Source organism: Volvox carteri (assembly GCF_000143455.1).
Source record: "Volvox carteri f. nagariensis unplaced genomic scaffold VOLCAscaffold_57, whole genome shotgun sequence".
In the NCBI taxonomy this organism is placed as follows: Eukaryota; Viridiplantae; Chlorophyta; class Chlorophyceae; order Chlamydomonadales; family Volvocaceae; genus Volvox; species Volvox carteri.
The window spans coordinates 642,418-659,083 of record NW_003307600.1 but is presented as its reverse complement, the minus strand read 5'-3'; the positions used below and the strand labels follow the sequence as shown (position 1 = coordinate 659,083).

At 55.9% G+C, this 16,666-nt stretch overlaps 2 protein-coding genes across 2 annotated transcripts; one reads left to right on the top strand and one right to left on the bottom strand.

Annotated features, from left to right (window-relative positions):
• Positions 1-38: 38 nt before the first annotated feature.
• VOLCADRAFT_97069 (uncharacterized protein) lies at positions 39-4,613 on the top strand (the record flags this gene model as incomplete). Its single annotated transcript, XM_002956094.1, has 9 exons — positions 39-41; positions 397-465; positions 783-977; positions 1,826-1,915; positions 2,584-2,714; positions 2,974-3,020; positions 3,058-3,125; positions 3,690-3,827; positions 4,347-4,613. 9 exons carry the CDS (start codon positions 39-41, stop codon positions 4,611-4,613), a joined length of 1,008 nt encoding a protein of 335 aa, XP_002956140.1.
• Positions 4,614-5,175: 562 nt separating this feature from the next.
• On the bottom strand, positions 5,176-15,242 carry VOLCADRAFT_107070 (uncharacterized protein). Its single transcript, XM_002956037.1, has 17 exons — positions 15,020-15,242; positions 14,875-14,948; positions 14,729-14,809; positions 14,341-14,559; positions 13,611-13,767; positions 13,313-13,501; positions 13,045-13,052; positions 12,636-12,712; positions 11,796-11,924; positions 11,182-11,212; positions 10,546-10,581; positions 9,940-10,079; positions 9,215-9,352; positions 8,388-8,553; positions 7,359-7,987; positions 6,897-7,112; positions 5,176-6,556 (listed from the first exon to the last, which is right to left on the bottom strand). Exons 1-17 carry the CDS (start codon positions 15,174-15,176, stop codon positions 6,385-6,387), a joined length of 2,619 nt encoding a protein of 872 aa, XP_002956083.1. The 5' UTR covers positions 15,177-15,242; the 3' UTR covers positions 5,176-6,384.
• Positions 15,243-16,666: the final 1,424 nt, after the last annotated feature.

The following is a 16,666-nucleotide window of genomic DNA, read 5'->3' as shown; positions in this document are numbered from 1 at the left end:
TCTGTAGAATACTGTTTTCAACAACCGCATTATAAGCAATGGTTCGTGTGCGCACGCACACCACCTTAGCCCATGTGACCTTTTTGTCCCTCCTGCCCTTCTTTTGCGTTTGTGGTCCAACCTTAAACACCTCCATACCTAGCTATGCTGAGGTCTATAAGCCTATTGATTATGCAGTTATCGGTCAACAGAAGGTCTGCCCCTTGCTTCGTTTCACATTGCATACTTGCCTGCTTTGCTGTTAACAACATGTTTTATAAATACTAGTAACCTTTATTAGTTGGAAGGGTGAGGCATGCGTTTGCACTGTGTGCCTACCATTCCAGTGCTGCGCAACGTGACCGTGAAGTTTAATGCAAAGCGTTTGTTGACCTACTGGCAGCCTGATGCGCGCAGTCTGGAACGAGTACGCTATGGAACATCTTGACATCGAATCCTGCGATCACATGGGTTGGGTATGGCAAGGTGCGCCCGCGCCTGTGCTACCTGGTCTGTGTAGTGCTTATACTCGTGGTAAAGATATTGTCATCACCCTTGTCCAGCCGGTGTCCAGCTGTTAGCGGTTATATCCCGGGAGCCCCATGGACAAACCAAGGACCAGTCCTCCACCCCCCTAATACTGCCAAACGGATACGGGGTCTGCCCTGCAGATGGATGCATTTCTCTAAGTTGCACATGTGATTTGAAATTGCATATGTGAAATCCCGATCTTCCCGTTCCCGTGCTCCCTTCTCCCGCTATCGCTGCTGCTCTGGGCTCGTCTGGTCACTTGCTGCGCGCAGGAGAGTTTTTTCTTCAGCGGGGAGATACCTTCCACCACGCAGTGCGACAATTTGGTGGAAGAGTTTCAGAGACAAACTGCCGAGCAGCGACTTATTCGCAATAGGACTGACCTGATAGTCGGGGACTGGTCAGCGACACACTTCAGCTGTTCTTGCTGTCCGCTTTCCCTGAAGACGTTGAATGAAAACCTTAAGGTGGGTCCAGAGATGCTCGTGCGATCGAGCGCTTTTGGAAGCTGGAAGCAATATTTTGATGTCATATACCCTTGGCCCGGCCCCGGTCCCGAAAAAGGCGAACGCTGTTACTCTGTTCCGGTCCTCGTGTGTCGCTACTGCTGTTACTACTACTACTGCTGCTGCTGCTGCTGCTGGTACTTGTACTACTGCTGTTGCTGTTACTTGTACTGCTGCTACGACTACTACTGCTACTGCTGCTACTACTACTGCTTTTGCCAGACACAAGTCCCCTCCTACCTCCCCCGAAACGCACTTAGGCGCCGTCCCTTTCCGCCGTCCCTCCGCGGTTACCGCCTGTCAGCATCGGCCGCCAACAGCATCCCTTCATCCTTCCACGCAGGCCTTTACCTCTTAGCTTTCGTTAGTTACATAGTCAGCGATACGTGCTCTTCCGGTCAAACCCTGATTCCAGAATAGTCGCAAAAACGTTTCGAGCATTCGTGCAGATGGTAGAGTGTGCACATCTAGGAGTTAACATTCATACAACACCACCTACCATTACTGGTACTGTACTACGCCAATTGGATTGCAAGTCCAAGGCGGATGATACTGCTCTCACTCGAACATTCGTAGAGACGGAGGGATCAGCAGTTCCCACGAAGCGTCCAGCGCTCGAATCTCGTTCCTTCAACTGTGACCTCAACTCCACATCATAGCCGGGAGCCATATAAACTCATCCAGACATCATAGCCTTCTTCTTTCTCAACCCGTACAACACGTATCAAGCTATCCCAGCAGGCAGGCAGCTGCCAGTCATGCTAACAGTTTTCACTGATCTCCACTCCTGGCGGTGCTCTCCCCCTCAGATCATTGTCGTACTACGCGACCCGGTACAGCGCGCAATAAGTCGCTTCATGGAACAGAAACGCAACGAGAGAATGCCTTTTCACAATCTGGTGAGTAGTGGGGTTTTACAGCGGTGGGCGCATATTTCCCCCCCCCCCTTGCCATACGCATGCCCTTGCGGTGCATTGAGGTCTATGATGGGCAGGACACGGTTGCGAAGGTCACACTGCACTACTTTACACTGTCACTACATGAGTTTGGGATAAACGAGTAGGGCTCTGCTAAATGCCCCTCACACACAATCACACACCAATCAAAATGTCTGAGGCTCCTTAGGTTCTTATTACCCAGCAGGATGGTTCCTCTTATCAATTGTATGTACCTATGTATGCATGTATGTATGTCAAAATGTCTGCTTGTCCGCCTGCCTAGACTTGACTCCTCCAGCCAGCCACGGCAGGAGGGCGGGCGGGCGGGCCGGCGCACCTCGGCGATCTCCGAATATCATCGCTGCCGCGTTACCGGCCCCGCCCCACGCATCTTCATCCCATTTTCCTAGATGATCCCTTTCCACTTTATAGCTGACTCGCTAACCTTGCGGTGCGACCTCGGCGCCCGCCGCAAAAAAGCACTTATTCGCAATCCAGCTGCCTCCTGGCATTTTACCCTTTTTGACCATATGATCATCATTCTTATCTTCTTCGTATTTCTTCTTCGTATTCGCCAGTGACAATAATCGCCAGTGACAACGACAATGAATATTGGCAAATGCCCTCAGGTGGTTAACTTCACATTTGCCGAGTATGCGGAGCGAGAGGCAGCTGCGATCGAGGCGTGCGTGGCGCGAGCGGCGCCTCTACGGCAGCCCCGTTCCGGAGGGGCCCCTGGCCAGGAGCCGCCGCTGGCAGGGTGGGGTGCTGGACTGGACGTGGGCCGCTGGTTTGAGATGCAGTGCTTTTCCAGAAGCAGTAAGTGCGGCGATATGGGGCCGCCATTCGGGGCCTATTTGGGCCTTTTCGGGGGAGTGGCTTTCTCACTGCCTGATTGGCTGTGTGGCTGATGTTGCCCGTCAACCCCCCTTCCTCTCCCATTCTTTTTACCCGCCTGTCTGGTCTCTCCTGACACCTCCTGACACCCCCTGCCCCCTGCCCCCTGACACCAAGGGCAGGTTATTGGTCACTTTTTCAGTTACGGGCTTCTCCTCCTCCTCCTCCGGTACGCCACTGCCCTGTCCTGCCGCGCCCTTCCTTAGATATCGTCGGCTGGTCCGTGTACGACGTGTTCTTGGAGAATTACTTGGCTCACTTCTCGAAGGAGCAGGTTGGCCGGGGGGACGGGGCGAGTAGGGGTGGGTCAAGGATTTCCTGAGTGCCCTCCTGCGGGGTCCTGCGCTGCTAGTTTCCAGACTGCAAGCTAGGCGGGTGTGCGAGGCGGCACCCGTGTTGAGATAGACGTGGACACGGGGATAGGATCTAGGTTTTTAGGGGCAAAGACATGTAGACTTGCCATTAATCGTAGCTAGGTACATGACAGCGAGAGGAGCGGCCCACGGTAGGGGTAGATGTAGCCCCCCTCGAGGGAATACACACCCCAGCAGCGGGGTGGTAGGGGGTAGGGGGCCGTCGACCGGGGGCCACGACGAACTGCCGTACACTGCACTGGGAAGCCTAGGACGGAAACCTTGAAAATCTTAGGACAGCAATACATACAGCTCACCCCGAAGCTTAAAAGGCTCTCCCATTGATCTGCGCCTTTGGCACCATCGATCGGCATCAGTAACTCCGCAACCATACATATCCCGTGTCGATATCCGCGTACTGCCTACGTGACCATTGCTAAGTATGCATCACGACAGGAAATTGCGCTGTGGTTCGCCGCTCGCAGGTACGTGTGTTGTACACAGATGACCTGGCTGCCAAGCCGCTGGAGTCTGTGCGGCAAGTTGAGGCGTTCCTAGGCGCGCCGCCTCACACATACGACCCCAATGTCGTCAGCATGGTGTACAACAGCCGAGAATGCTACGTAAGCTGGTGCTGCTGCTGCTGCACGCGGGAGGAATGGTCGTAGGCGTGCGATGGGAAGGAAGATGCCAGCCAAGCTGTTGTGTGTGTCTGTTGTCGCGGGTGGCGTCAGATCAATTACGTTTTCCTTTTTGAATGCGGAAAGCGTTTCATCATCGTAGTCAGGGGCCGTCACTTCTAAAACGATATAAACTGTTATTATAACTGTGTGTGTTGTTTATCCATTTGCTGCTATAAACTTGGATTATGCATATATCTGGTAAAACGCTACATGTATGCCAACACCGAAACCTGACAGCTTTTTCAACTAGAAAGCGATGCTGGCGCATCCTTTGCATTCCTTTGTTTTTCCTCTCCCCACATTTGCTGACTTGCTGACACATCGGGGGTTCAATCCCCGTATCATTGCTTAGGATCGACCCTAAAACCCTAAAACCCTTCTCACACTCGGTCATTCTTACACCGCATCGGACTCAGGTAACTTCGCCCCTTCCCTTGATGTATCTTCAACTCCCTGCAGCATTGGCGATGTGGTCGGAAGAGGGGAGAAATCCAAACCCAGTCGACCGCAGAGGTGGCGGCATCCTCGTCCTCGTCCGTGTCCTCGCCCTCCTCCGCGGATGGTGGTGATGGCGGGTACCGCTACGGCCCCAAAGACGGGCCTTTCGCGCAAGCTCGGTCCCGCCTGGTGCGGCTCTACAGGCCGCACATGCAGCGGCTGTTCGCCTGGGCGGACAAGGGCATCATCGCGCAACCACCGGCGGCGTGGCGGAGCCTGTACGCCTAGAGCAACGAAGGAGGGCTCCGTCACCTAAGGATGCAGCCGTGGAAAGGAAAGGGAGGAGTGGGCGGGTGTGTGCAGCGCGGTAAGCAGGAGAGCCCCGCCCTCACATTTGGCGAACTGGCCCCCAGACGGGTTAGCGAGGTCCCGTTACGCCGCCGTCAATTACCACTCGGTCTGGGTACGGGTTCAAATCGCCGTACTGGCGGCACTGCCGCTGATGTGATTTGCAGAGTCCAGGGGTCTGTTTGAATACCGCAGGGTACGTTGGGGGGTATCTGTCTGGGGGAACTCCTTCCTTTCAGACTGGGCGAGTGGGCAGTCAGTCTGTGTGTACGACGTAGGATAATAAAGCTTTTAGCTTGAATGAACGGGGTTGCGGGTCCCTCAGCGTCTGGTTATCTTCTCGCGTGCTTGGCGTCGTGACCGGTCATATTGAGAATCCGGATTTTTTCCTGCTCCTTGCACTGCTGAGCTTACACACTGCACGCCCATGCATTCATGACGCTGTGTGTTTTTCCTGATGGAAGCGAGCGAGGAGGAAGGTACGCATGCGTGGGTGGGTGGGTGCGCGTGTACGATGACAGACACGCAAGGAGGTCTGGAGGGCTGTTTGAATCCGTCCGGGGGGTATTATATATAGGAATATAGAAGTTTGAGGGCGTGAGGGGGAAGTGCAGCGTTTGTGTATGTGTGAACATCGCGAATCACGTGCATTAATACGCACACGCAGTGCAATAAGCATAGGTTTGGCGTCGCGGTATGGTTGAGCCTTGCATATCATCTCGGTTCTGTAGATATGTATACATACATACGGACGGACAGGCGGGCGGAAATGGACGTGGAAGGAAGGGGCCTTAGGGTGGCTATCTGGGTAGGCGGTACACGGGAACCGGCCTCACGTTGGTGCAGACGTGATACAACTTGGTTTGTTTTGTTGTGTGCATAGTTTTTTGGGATAGTTGAACATAGTTGGCTCACCGGAAGAGTTGAGAGGAGTAGAGGCCTGATGCAGTTTTGCAGTTCTTTCGGTTAGGTGGAAGTTCTGGGTAAACATATACGGGTAGTAATATGCCTTGCTTGCATTACGTTGGCGAGTGGCTATGGAATTATTTATGACATGAACTATAAATACATACATGGATGACACGAATCGATAAGGACTGTCTGGCGACGTTTCTTGGATGACCGCTCTCCTAGGCAGGTTCCGCATTGCTGCGTTGAGCTACGGCCGAATAAGTCTTAAGTGATTTCCGGGATGTCTATTACGTGGGGGGGGGGAATTATCATTAAATGTTGGATCAAGCTGAGCATTACGCTGCCGAACCGAAATGAAGTACTTGTGTGTATCGGAAAAGTAGAATTTTGTTGTTGGATTTAAATTCGAACGAGGCTGGGGGAGAGGCGATGGGTACGAAAGGCGATGTTAAGAGGGACGCAATCACATGTGTCCAGGACGGACCCGAGCGGTGACCCATGAGGCAGGCAGTGTACACACCACCACACGGCGGCATTGCAATTTAATACACAACAATGTGCACATTCACAAACAGGCGTACACCTGCAATCCCAGTCTCCACCTTCCAGCCGCCGCCAACCATGATGCCCAAAAGTAAGGCGCATGTGTGTCATATATCCACATCGAACCGACGTGGGCACGAACCGGCGGCAGCAGTCCGCCAGGAGTCCACACGCCGTCACCACCAGCCACCGTTCCCGAGGCCCAGTCCCAGTCCCAACCCGAATCGCCCGCCGCTAGCCAAGTGCTCGCAGACCGCTACTGTCCAGTCATCACCGGCGAACCCGCAGCAGCAGGAGCGGCCCCGGCCACCGCCTGAGTGGCTGCCCTCAGCAGCTCCGTGTAGCGCTCCAGCAACAGCTTGCGGTTCGCCTCGCGGCTGGGGTAGCGGGCGGTGGTGAGCATGGCGGTACGTGTGCGCCGGCAGAAGCTGCGGGGGTCACCAACCCCAGACCAGGGGAGTACACGAGGGCAAGATCATGTAAGTTCCTACAGACTTTAGGGCACCGTGCCTTTTGCGTCTTTGCATTAGCAGCATTCTGCAAAACACACACACACACATACACACACTCACCAACACGGCTTTCCTATACATCCCCAAGGAAGGAAAAGGTGTCGAGAAGCATCTCTCAACAAGACGGAAACGTCTCTCAACAGCGTCCATTACTTCACCGTGTTGATGGTAAAAGAGGATGCTCCGGTAAAAGGGCTCCGGCTAGAGACAACAGACTCTCCCAATCAGCAGTTGCCCTATCTACGCATACCCATACCTGGCCTCCACGTCGACGGGGTACGCCGCCGCCATCAGAGCTGATCGAGCGGATGCACCACGTCGCGCGCGGCCTGCCATGCTGCCGCCCGGCATCCGCCGACTTGCCGGCCAGGTAGGCAACGCAAGCAAACGCTCCAGGAAGCGCGCCCCCCAAGCACCTCCTAGACCCGGTTCTGATGCCGCAAGCCTGTCAATATCGAACTCCAGGGATACCCTGGCAGTGAAGAAGATTGAAAAGGAGACCACAGATTCATAAGGAGACCACAGCTATAAAAGGAGACCACAACCTCATGGAGCACTGGGGCAGGAACACACCATGAAAAGCGGGCACACGCCAAGACAGGTTAGTGATTGAAGGCAGGGGCAGGCACCAACACCAAAGGACGCGCAGCCACATCGCGCCGGACGGCAGGGGTAGATAGACTGCCGCACTGGCACTTGCCCCACCAGCCCGGCCCACCTGCAGTCGTGCGACGAGTCCTCGAACGCGGAACTGGCGTCCAGCACCAAGGTCTCCCGGAAGCAAACCACCGTGGCGGCGGAACGGGAGGCGGATGGCAGCGCGGCAGCGGAGGACTCCGACGCGGATGCAGCCGACGTGGTCGACATGGTGGTACTAGCAGTACTGGCGGTGCTGGCGGAGAGAGCGCCGCCACCGATATCACCGCTGCCATGGGGCCCCCGAAGCAGCGCTTGGTGGCGTGCAATCGCCGCAGCGAGAACCGGCGCAAGCGCACGCTGCACAACGGCCGTTCGGAGGTTATCACCAGAAATGGACGCAGCGCTGTCGTTGCCGCCGTTGCCGGGAGCGGACAACGTTGCATCCCGACGCGCGGCGATGTCGCTCAGCATCACCTCAGCCTCCTTCCAGTCCAACGGCGTGAGCAGAGTCTGCTGGGCGGTTGTCCTCTGCAGTTGTTCCCATGCCGTCGCAGCCGCTGAGGGACCAGCACCCGTGGCCTCGGCGGCGGCGACAGGCACCGGTTGTTGAAGCAGGGGATCCAGAACCTCCGGGCGGAACGATGCAGCTGCCTGGGCCCAGGTGCGCGACAACTCGTCACGCACGGTAGCTGGCAGCAACTCGCTTACCTGCGTAAGGGAGAAGGAAAAAGCGCGGGTAGGGCGATGGTGATTGCCAGGTGGTTAAGGCGCAGCTGGCCGGCAGTGCAGCGCAGACTGGGCTCGTGTGTGCTTGTGCAGGCAAGGGTCGTGTGACGCGGAGCCGGGCCTCGGCGGCATGAAGACGCTGCGACGGTAACGCAACGCTCTTCGTCGCCCTCGTCCTCGTCCTCGTCGTTGGAGGCAGAGGAGGAGGCGGTGGCAGAGGCGATCAGAGCGAATCCAGTCGATCGGGTCTGTTTGCGTGAATCCGACTAATTAAAGCAAGTTGCCAAGTAGTAACACGACAAAGCAGACAGGGCAGGGCAACAGCACAAGATGGACGATCGCATCGCACCCATCGCTCATGTATACCTATCCCCACCCCCACCTGAACTGTCATCGTCGCTTGCTGCCGCGCCTTTTCACGATGCACTCGTTCGGTCGCCGCGTGCAGCTGCTCGGCCACCTCCCTGCTCAAAGCAATAGCCAGCCAGCAGCGAAATGTATAAACGTACATAATCATACAAACACGCTGCCACAGTTCGTAATGCGGACTGGGGGCGCGCGGATTCAATTAGCGCTGTGCAGGCCGACACAGCCCCGTTAACCATACGTCACAGATCCGTGCAGAAGGCCACTTGCACAGCCGTTTCCGGTGCGTTGCTCCAACCAGTACAGTACAGTACAGTACAGTACTGGTGAACCGCCCCCTCAGCACCCTTCCTTGCGATTCGTGTCGGACAAGTTGCTACGTTCACTACGGGAACGGTCACAGATGGACGATTAGCTATTAGCTGATCCGCTTCTTTACTCCGGTTTCTTTTACGTTGGGGCGAACTATTGGGGCTCAGGCCTCATCTAGTAACCCAACCTGCAAGTTCAGCTCTGTCAGTATTTTTTTATGGGCCTTCTGGTGGAGGTCCGGGGCCTTTCGCCAGTTGGAAATCCTAATGGCGAATTCCCCCCTCCCTGGCCATGCGGGTTTCTGCACCTTCTTCCCTTTGGGTTCGCTTCCTGCTGTCTATCACGGTGACTGCTTGCGTTGCCTGGCGGTCTGGGTGGGTGTCTTGACTGACCTGAGCGCCTCAGCGCCTCAGCTGCAGTAAACCAGTGCACGGCCCGCTGGCCCGCTGGTTCTACTCTTCCTGAGTCCGGAGCCCACTGTAACGACCACCCAGCCACCTAGCTACCCACCCCCCACACCAGCGCGCTTACCAGGCATGCAGCACGTCCAGGTATTTAACCTTCAGATAGTCCAGCAGCAGCGACAACACCGGGGTGGCTGGGGGCCCCGCGGCGTCCTGCACCTGCCGCGGCAAGGAGCTGCTGAGGGAGGCCACTGCGGCTGCCAAACTGCACACGGACCGGAACGGGGTTATCTATGATATACCATAACACATAGTATACTGTATATATACATATATATACGCACACTCCTGCTCTTTATGCTTCGTGAGCTATGAAATCGCCCACTAAGCATACAGTTGGATGCTGGTGGTGGGTGCGGAGCCTGCGCGATCCACTGAGAAGTTGGCTAGGGTGACTGGATGAGGGTGCCCCGAAATACCGGGGACGGCAGGGTTTCGCAGGGTAGCGGCCACGGGTGAAGATATACCCGCCTGTTTCACACATCATACAGATTATGGTCGGACAGCTCCACTCCTAATTGTATTGCGGAGTTTTAATGTAACATGTAATACATAATAGTAGTACAATTCATTAGTACATACGTATATGTATACATGTATGTGTATAATTTTTTATATTAAACATATTACATACACGCATATTACATTTTTTACATACGCACGGAACAGAGGATCAAGCACCATAGGGCCATCCGTGCACATGCCCCGGCCCCGTGCCCAACCGCACCCCACCCCACCGCCACACACACAGAGACACAGAGACACACACACACACACACAGCCAAATCACACCTGGCCTTGCCGTCTGACCCGGACGAGGACTCCAGCCGGCGAGTTGCGTTCCGACGGACAGCCAGCGCCAAGATGTTGTCGCCATAAGACAGAAGCGGGTGCTCGACCCAGTACGACAACGAGGACGTTGACTTTGCATCCTTTGGGCACCACACAAAAAAACGGCGCAGAAAACATCGTTTGTGTATCGCTAAAAGTTCCATGACTGTAAAGTATGGAAAGAAAACAAATCCAGCGCCTGTCTTACAAAGCGGAGGACGTGTGGAGGATGCTCAAGGCAGTCCTTATGCGAAAGAAAGCAAGTTCACTCCCTACCTTCCCACCCCCCTTTCCACACACACTTCCTCCCTTACGCCCTTGTCCTTGCCGGCCAGATGCTGCTCCCGACCGACGAGGCGAACCCACGGCCCCCTGATGGAACAAGTTGCCAATCTGAAGAGGCCACGATGGCCCCCCATTGCCACGTGGATATGCGGGAATGTGCGCCCTGGCCTCTACTGCCCCTTAAAACACGTGGCCATAGGACGAACCAACAAACTAACACCATCACCACCACCATCACCACGAGACGTCCACAGCCCCAGGGGGCCCACCGCTCCCACGTACCGCTCCCAACAGCTGCGTGTCCGCGGCGGCATTAGCCTGGGATATGGGATCCAGAGGACCGAAGGGAGCAGAGGGCAGTGTCAGGGGAGATTGGCTGTCGCACGTACGTGCACCCGCACCTGGCGGCGGGGTTGGGAACACTCCGGGCACCACTCACGGTGTGTGACGGGTGGGGTGGGCGCACCCGTGGGGACACCGCTACATGACACAACTGGGGGCCCATGTGGGCCGCCCATGTCGCTCCATCGTTATTTCCCACCCCTCGTCACGCGGCAGCCAGAGAGCACCCTTGGTGAGGGTGCACAACCCCGCGAGCATTAGCGGGGCATGTGCAACGTGGGCAGCAGCAGCAGCAGCAGCAGCCGCCCTCGGCATCAGCATCAGCACATCACCGAGGCAACCGAAGAGATTGCGACGTCGGCACACCCCAACAGTCCGGAACGGCAAGATGAAGAAATGTTTGTGGTCGTCGAGATCTAACCCCCCTCCCCAACACATACATACATACACACATACACACATACATACATACATACATACATACATACACACATACACATACATACATACATACATACACACATACATACATACTCGTGGTTCCGAGGGGGGGGGGAGACCGGTAATGCGGCTTACCGTCTGACGCAGCGCTGCGGCATGAGTCGCACTGCATTGGGGAACGCCGCGAGGAGGTCGGCGTCAGGAGCCCGCGTGTGCGTGTGAGCGCCCGCGTGTCGGAGCACAAAAGCACAAGGAAATTGCGGGGAGAGCACGGGAGGCGCCGGTGGGATACACACACAGACAGTGAATCCAACTAGCGAAAGAGGGGGAGGAGGAGGAGGCGGAGGCGCTTGGCAATGATGGATTGCTAGCTATAGAATACCAGTCGATCTACGAGGTGGATAATATGTCAATAAAGTTGGATTACTGGACTACCTCACCAGGGTGGGGCGCCATAAGAACCATGGGGGGGGGAGTTGGTTGGTTATGGACACCGAATCGCAGGTACGTGAGCAGTTAGTTCGGTTCGCCTCTCCTTTACCCCTATTGGGAAAGGAACCGACATAAACATGCCGCCTCCTTGCCCAACAGTCCAGTCGTACATGTGCCGTACACACGGCAAGAACTGTAACCCACAAAGGCTGTTAAACAAAGGTTAAACACACGCCAGGGCCCCCAGGGCGCCCCCTGGGTCTCACACGTGGCTACGGAGCAGCGCACGCAGTACTTAGCTGCCAGCAACCCCTTACCCGGCGCCAACGCTGAATGCCATTTGCGTGGCTATCGCAGTTTTTGCTGCACCGTCGGCACCGGCGCCGCCATCGCCGTATGCGTTCTTCCCGTACGAGACTCGCTGCCCAAAAGCCTCCCCAACATTCCTGCAATGGCAAGGAATGAGCGCATTACTTGCACAGCCAACGAAAAAGGAGCGCCGTTTTTCCGTTCAGACATCTGCAGTGCAAGCATACGTCAAGCAACATGATAAAAACTTAAGCCTGGATTTTAGGCTCCTCAACTCCAGCTCCATCCCTTCCACCCGCAGAACGCCTACTGGTCAGTAGTTCTACGTCTGGTACACTCTTGCCCTGGCAGCAGCTTCACTCGTTCACGTGGTTCGTCTTTTCATCCCTCCCCCTCCCCGCCGCCTTCTCCATCACAGGCTTCTTCGTCGCCACCAGAATCGCATCGATAGGGTCAGCGCACTTACACGGACTTCAACAGAGAAGCCGACACACCGACAAAAGACCTTTCAAAGGCCACAATGGGGATGAGGAAACGTAGGTATGACTTACTGCACAAAAAAGAGAAAGACGCGGCACGAATGGCATACGATGGATGACCAGCCCAACCCTTCCAGAAACGTCGCCCCATGACGGCGACCTCTGATACCACTGGTGGCCCACAACATCACCCGCCTTAGTCCCAACACGGCCCGCAACACCCCGGGCTTCCGCTGCTATTCCGAAAGGCCTTTACTGTCCTCATGTGTGTGTTTCCCCGAGTCCTTTGATCCGGGGGGGGGCTTCCTTCCCGTTGTGATCCAGAAGGTTTTCTCGTCATGTAATCCCATTTTCTGTTGTCACACTCACCGGAGGGTGGCTGCGAGCGACCCCGTCCTCAGCTGTCCGTACGCCTCAGCCCGCCTCTGAAGCTCCCGGAGCCGCAACTGCGCTTCGGCAGGCAGACTTGACAGCGGATCCCTGACCACAGCCATCATCATCATCATGTTGTGGGGGGGGGTAAGGAAAGACGAACCACAAATGTTGTGGGGGGGAGGAGGGCACAAAGGCGGCCAAGAGCGCTGCTTTTCTAAGAGCACCGAAACGCACCCCACCACACCGCACCGCACCGCACTCTGAAATGCAGCTCCTAGACGTAGCCAAGCGGTCTGTCCAGGACAAGCTGTTCCACCACTCCCCCATAAGCACGGGCCAGGCCATCAAGCACACCCTAACCCCAACGGTGCGTTGATTGTACATGCCCTACCATCACCCTGACCTTTCGTCCTGCAGCAGAAAAAGAGAAAAAGAGGCGTAATCCTTGATCGCCCCTACACCCTACCTCATCACCGCAGTCTGCTCCGCCAGCTGTTGTTGTTGTTGCTGCTGCTTGAGCTGCAGCTCGTCCATCTGCTGCTGCTGCTGCGACTGCCGCTGCTCTGCCCGCGCCCGGGCTCTCCGCTCCGCTGCAGCGAAAATGTCGTCCCCGTCGCCGTCGGTTGCCGCCGCAGCTCTGACTGCCCCGGTATTGCGACCCGACGTCGCACCGGCCGCACTTGCTGCGGCACTCGGCGGCAGCGGCCCCGCAGTCACAGCAACCCCTGGCGGCCCACCACCAGCTGCTGCAGCACCTCCTCCACCTTCCCCCTGCTGCAGCTGCTGATGCGGTTGCTGCTGACCTTGTTGCGATGATCCTAGAGAGCCCTCGTTGCCGCTGAGCGCAGAGGCTGCGGCGGCTGGCCCCGGGGAGAGGCGAGCGGCGGCCCAGGAGGGGTGATGTAAAGTAAGAGACGAGGGGGTTTAACTCACTACAGGCGCTACCACTCGTCTAGGACCTTTGCTCACCCGCTGACGAAGACGACTGCGCGCCGTTCGGCCCGTTCGAACGAGCGCCCTCCAGCGGTGATACCGCGCCAACGCGTCGGCCTTGCTGCTGCTGCTGCTGCTGCTGTTGCAGCTGTTGTTGTTGTTGCTGCTGATAATACCACAAATGGGTTAGCTCCTGTCCCACATGCACAGCGACGAGAGATGGATGAGCAACCGTGATGATGATGTCGCACAGCAAAAGTATCAACTCAGGGTAAGGTCCCGCGCGCTCTGCCCTGACCCAATCCAACCTGTGTGCGAATGTGTTGTACTGGCAGCGAGTAAACGCAACAAAGCAACACACACACACACACTGGACATGTTTACCTCGGGACGCGGTACTTTATACTTTCCGGCCTTGCAGTGTCTGCACATCCCCGTACCCTCCCTCCACATATGCGACCCAAATCCCATTCCTTTTTTCCGGTACGTTCCAACGCTCCGTTCCGATACAAGACAAGGACATAAAGTCAAAGCCTAGGAGTTGACCACCACCGCCATGTCCGTGCATACTCCAAAAAAGGTCGCCTTTGCCCAATCCCTGAGGCTCCTGACCTTGCTCTGCTCCCTCGCATGCCTGACGTCGTTTGAGCTATAGAGCTGAGTTGGAAAGATCCGCCACCACAACCTTGCGACTGGGGGTGCAGGCAGTTCATACATGCTGCGGGCCCCCCGGCCCCTAACCTTCCCGCGCTGCTATGCCACCCACCAGCTTGGCTATTCGCAGGAGTTCCTGCCGAGATGCGGGAAGCTGCATGTGCGCATCGGTCTGCAGCAGCAGAGCCAGCAGGTCCTCCCGCTGCTGCTGCTGCTGCTGCGGTCGTTGCTGGTCATCAGTCTTTGCGGAGGCAGAGAGGCTTTCCAATGTAAGATTTTTGCGGGCCCAAATGCGCCAATCATAGCCGGGATTACGGGGTTGGACGCTGGCCTGCGTGAGTTGCATAAATTATGTGGATGGCTCAGCCAGCAGACCGTGTGGTTCAGTCGTGAACATGTCAGTTGACCCGTGGAGCCTATTAAGACAAGGTCCCCTCGCGCGTCAGCCTAAGACAGCCCGTTAGAATTTTCGCCTCCATTACTATGAAGGGCTTTCCCACCTGCGGGTAGGCCGTCTCCAGGAAAGTGGGCAAGTCGTAGAGGGGCTGAGGGCTTGGGGATTGAAGGACTGCGTTTCCCATCTGCAGAGGCACAAGATGCTTTTATTATAGACAGCGGTGTTTCAAAATAATGCATGGATACCTACCAATTCAGCAGCTGCAGGTATGTTCGCGAGGAGTGGGCGAGGCGATGAACCTTGCCCAAAGCTCTGCGATAGAACTGTAAGAAACACCAATCTTAGAAAACATTGTGTCAGGTTTGTCGCGAAATGTGCGCATAATAACCCTTACGTTGCAAAAATGCCACATCAGGGTCGGGTTGCGCGCCGACGTTTTTTGCTTGAACCTCAAGTTCAGCAGCATTTACATTTACACCGAAATGGCGATCTGGCTTACGGAAAGCCTGGCCCACGCCTGTGAGCCAGCCCCGGCGCTGTATCACCCTCATACGGTTCCCGTCCTCCCTGTGCAAGTGGCTCGAGACTCTATGTCAACCTCATCATGTGTAAGAAGTACAGAGCAATATCAGAAATAATTTGCAAGCTACACAATCATAAAGTATGCCGTACATTGTACCATGTAAGATACACTGGCGTACATGGGTTTAGTACGGCTCACGCATGGTGAGGAAATCAGCTTCGGTGCGCTCGCCCAACGGGAAGTTAGGCTTGACCACGCGTGTGCTACAATCGCTCAATCGGGCTTTTCCCCTTGTGCTACCCTGTTCCCTTGCAACGGAACGTGTACAGTTGAAAGCAATGGCTTCCTTATCTTCGGTGCATTTTCATATGCAGGACGCATATTCGCTAGTAGGATACTCACAGATGCCGAAATGGGGGCTCCGAGGAGAGGGTAGTTGGACGTAGTTGCTAGAAAATTCCTCTCCCTACCCCTCGTTTTCCCCCCTTCGCCAAGCATACTGTCGCTTACAGCACTTCTAGTTCAGAAAGCTCGGTGCCTCAAGGCTTGAGTTGTATTCGTAGTTAGCAGCGTCCTGCAATCCCAACTCAAAGCAGCCGGGCACCTAGTTAAGGGCCGCAGTTCTCAATCAATAGGCTGGCAACGACCGAAAGTGCTACGGGTCTTGGCCTCTCTCCGAGTAGGACGACAACCCACATCGTAACAGCTGCGAATCTGCAAAGAGCAGCTCATATTAAAAAAGGAGTGGCTCTTTCAGGTTCAACATGGAACATAACCAGGCAAATGGAACCAGCTTGGAACTCCATGTGGCGGATGGGGTTCTGCATGGCACACGCTGATGCTCTTGTATTCCCTGCGTCCGCAGCTGCTGGTGGTCCAAGCGGATGGTGGCGGAACAGTAAGACTGTCTGGCAAAATGAGCACATGCATGCCAGCTATTGCCGTTCAAGGGTCTGGTGGTTAACTGTGGGGTGGGGTTTTTCGTTGAGGTGGATGAAGAATGTGATGCTGTGGATATTCGCATGAGCCGCATGCAATCCCGGCTGTCCGGTCCAGGGAACCCTAAAGCGAAAAACCGGTCCTTACACGGATTCCAGCCTGCAACCGGGTGAAGGCAGGGGTAGGCTGGAGCTGGCTGGGTTTTGCGTGCTTGTGCTGGAGGAGCTGCGTAGTGCTGGGTGCGAAGTCGGAAAGGTAGTATAAGACAATGACCGAGATGCGGCGAGGCCGTGACGAGCAAGGGATCGGGCCCATTTGCCACGACCAACAAGAGGAGGTGTTGCTATGTTGGCCTATTTAGTGTTTGGTTGCTATTAGCACCGGTGCTCCGGTAGAATATACTGTAGCGGCGTTAGGCGCCATTCGTTTACTCGGCCAACCGGGCGGCCGGAAAGTCCTGGAGCAGCATGTAGAGAGCGGCAAACGTAGCTAATATCCTTGTCTTGCGGTTGCCCTTCGTCCGGTCTGCGAGCTTCTTGGCGCTAATCGTACAAGAACACCTTGCCGAAGCCAGCCAAA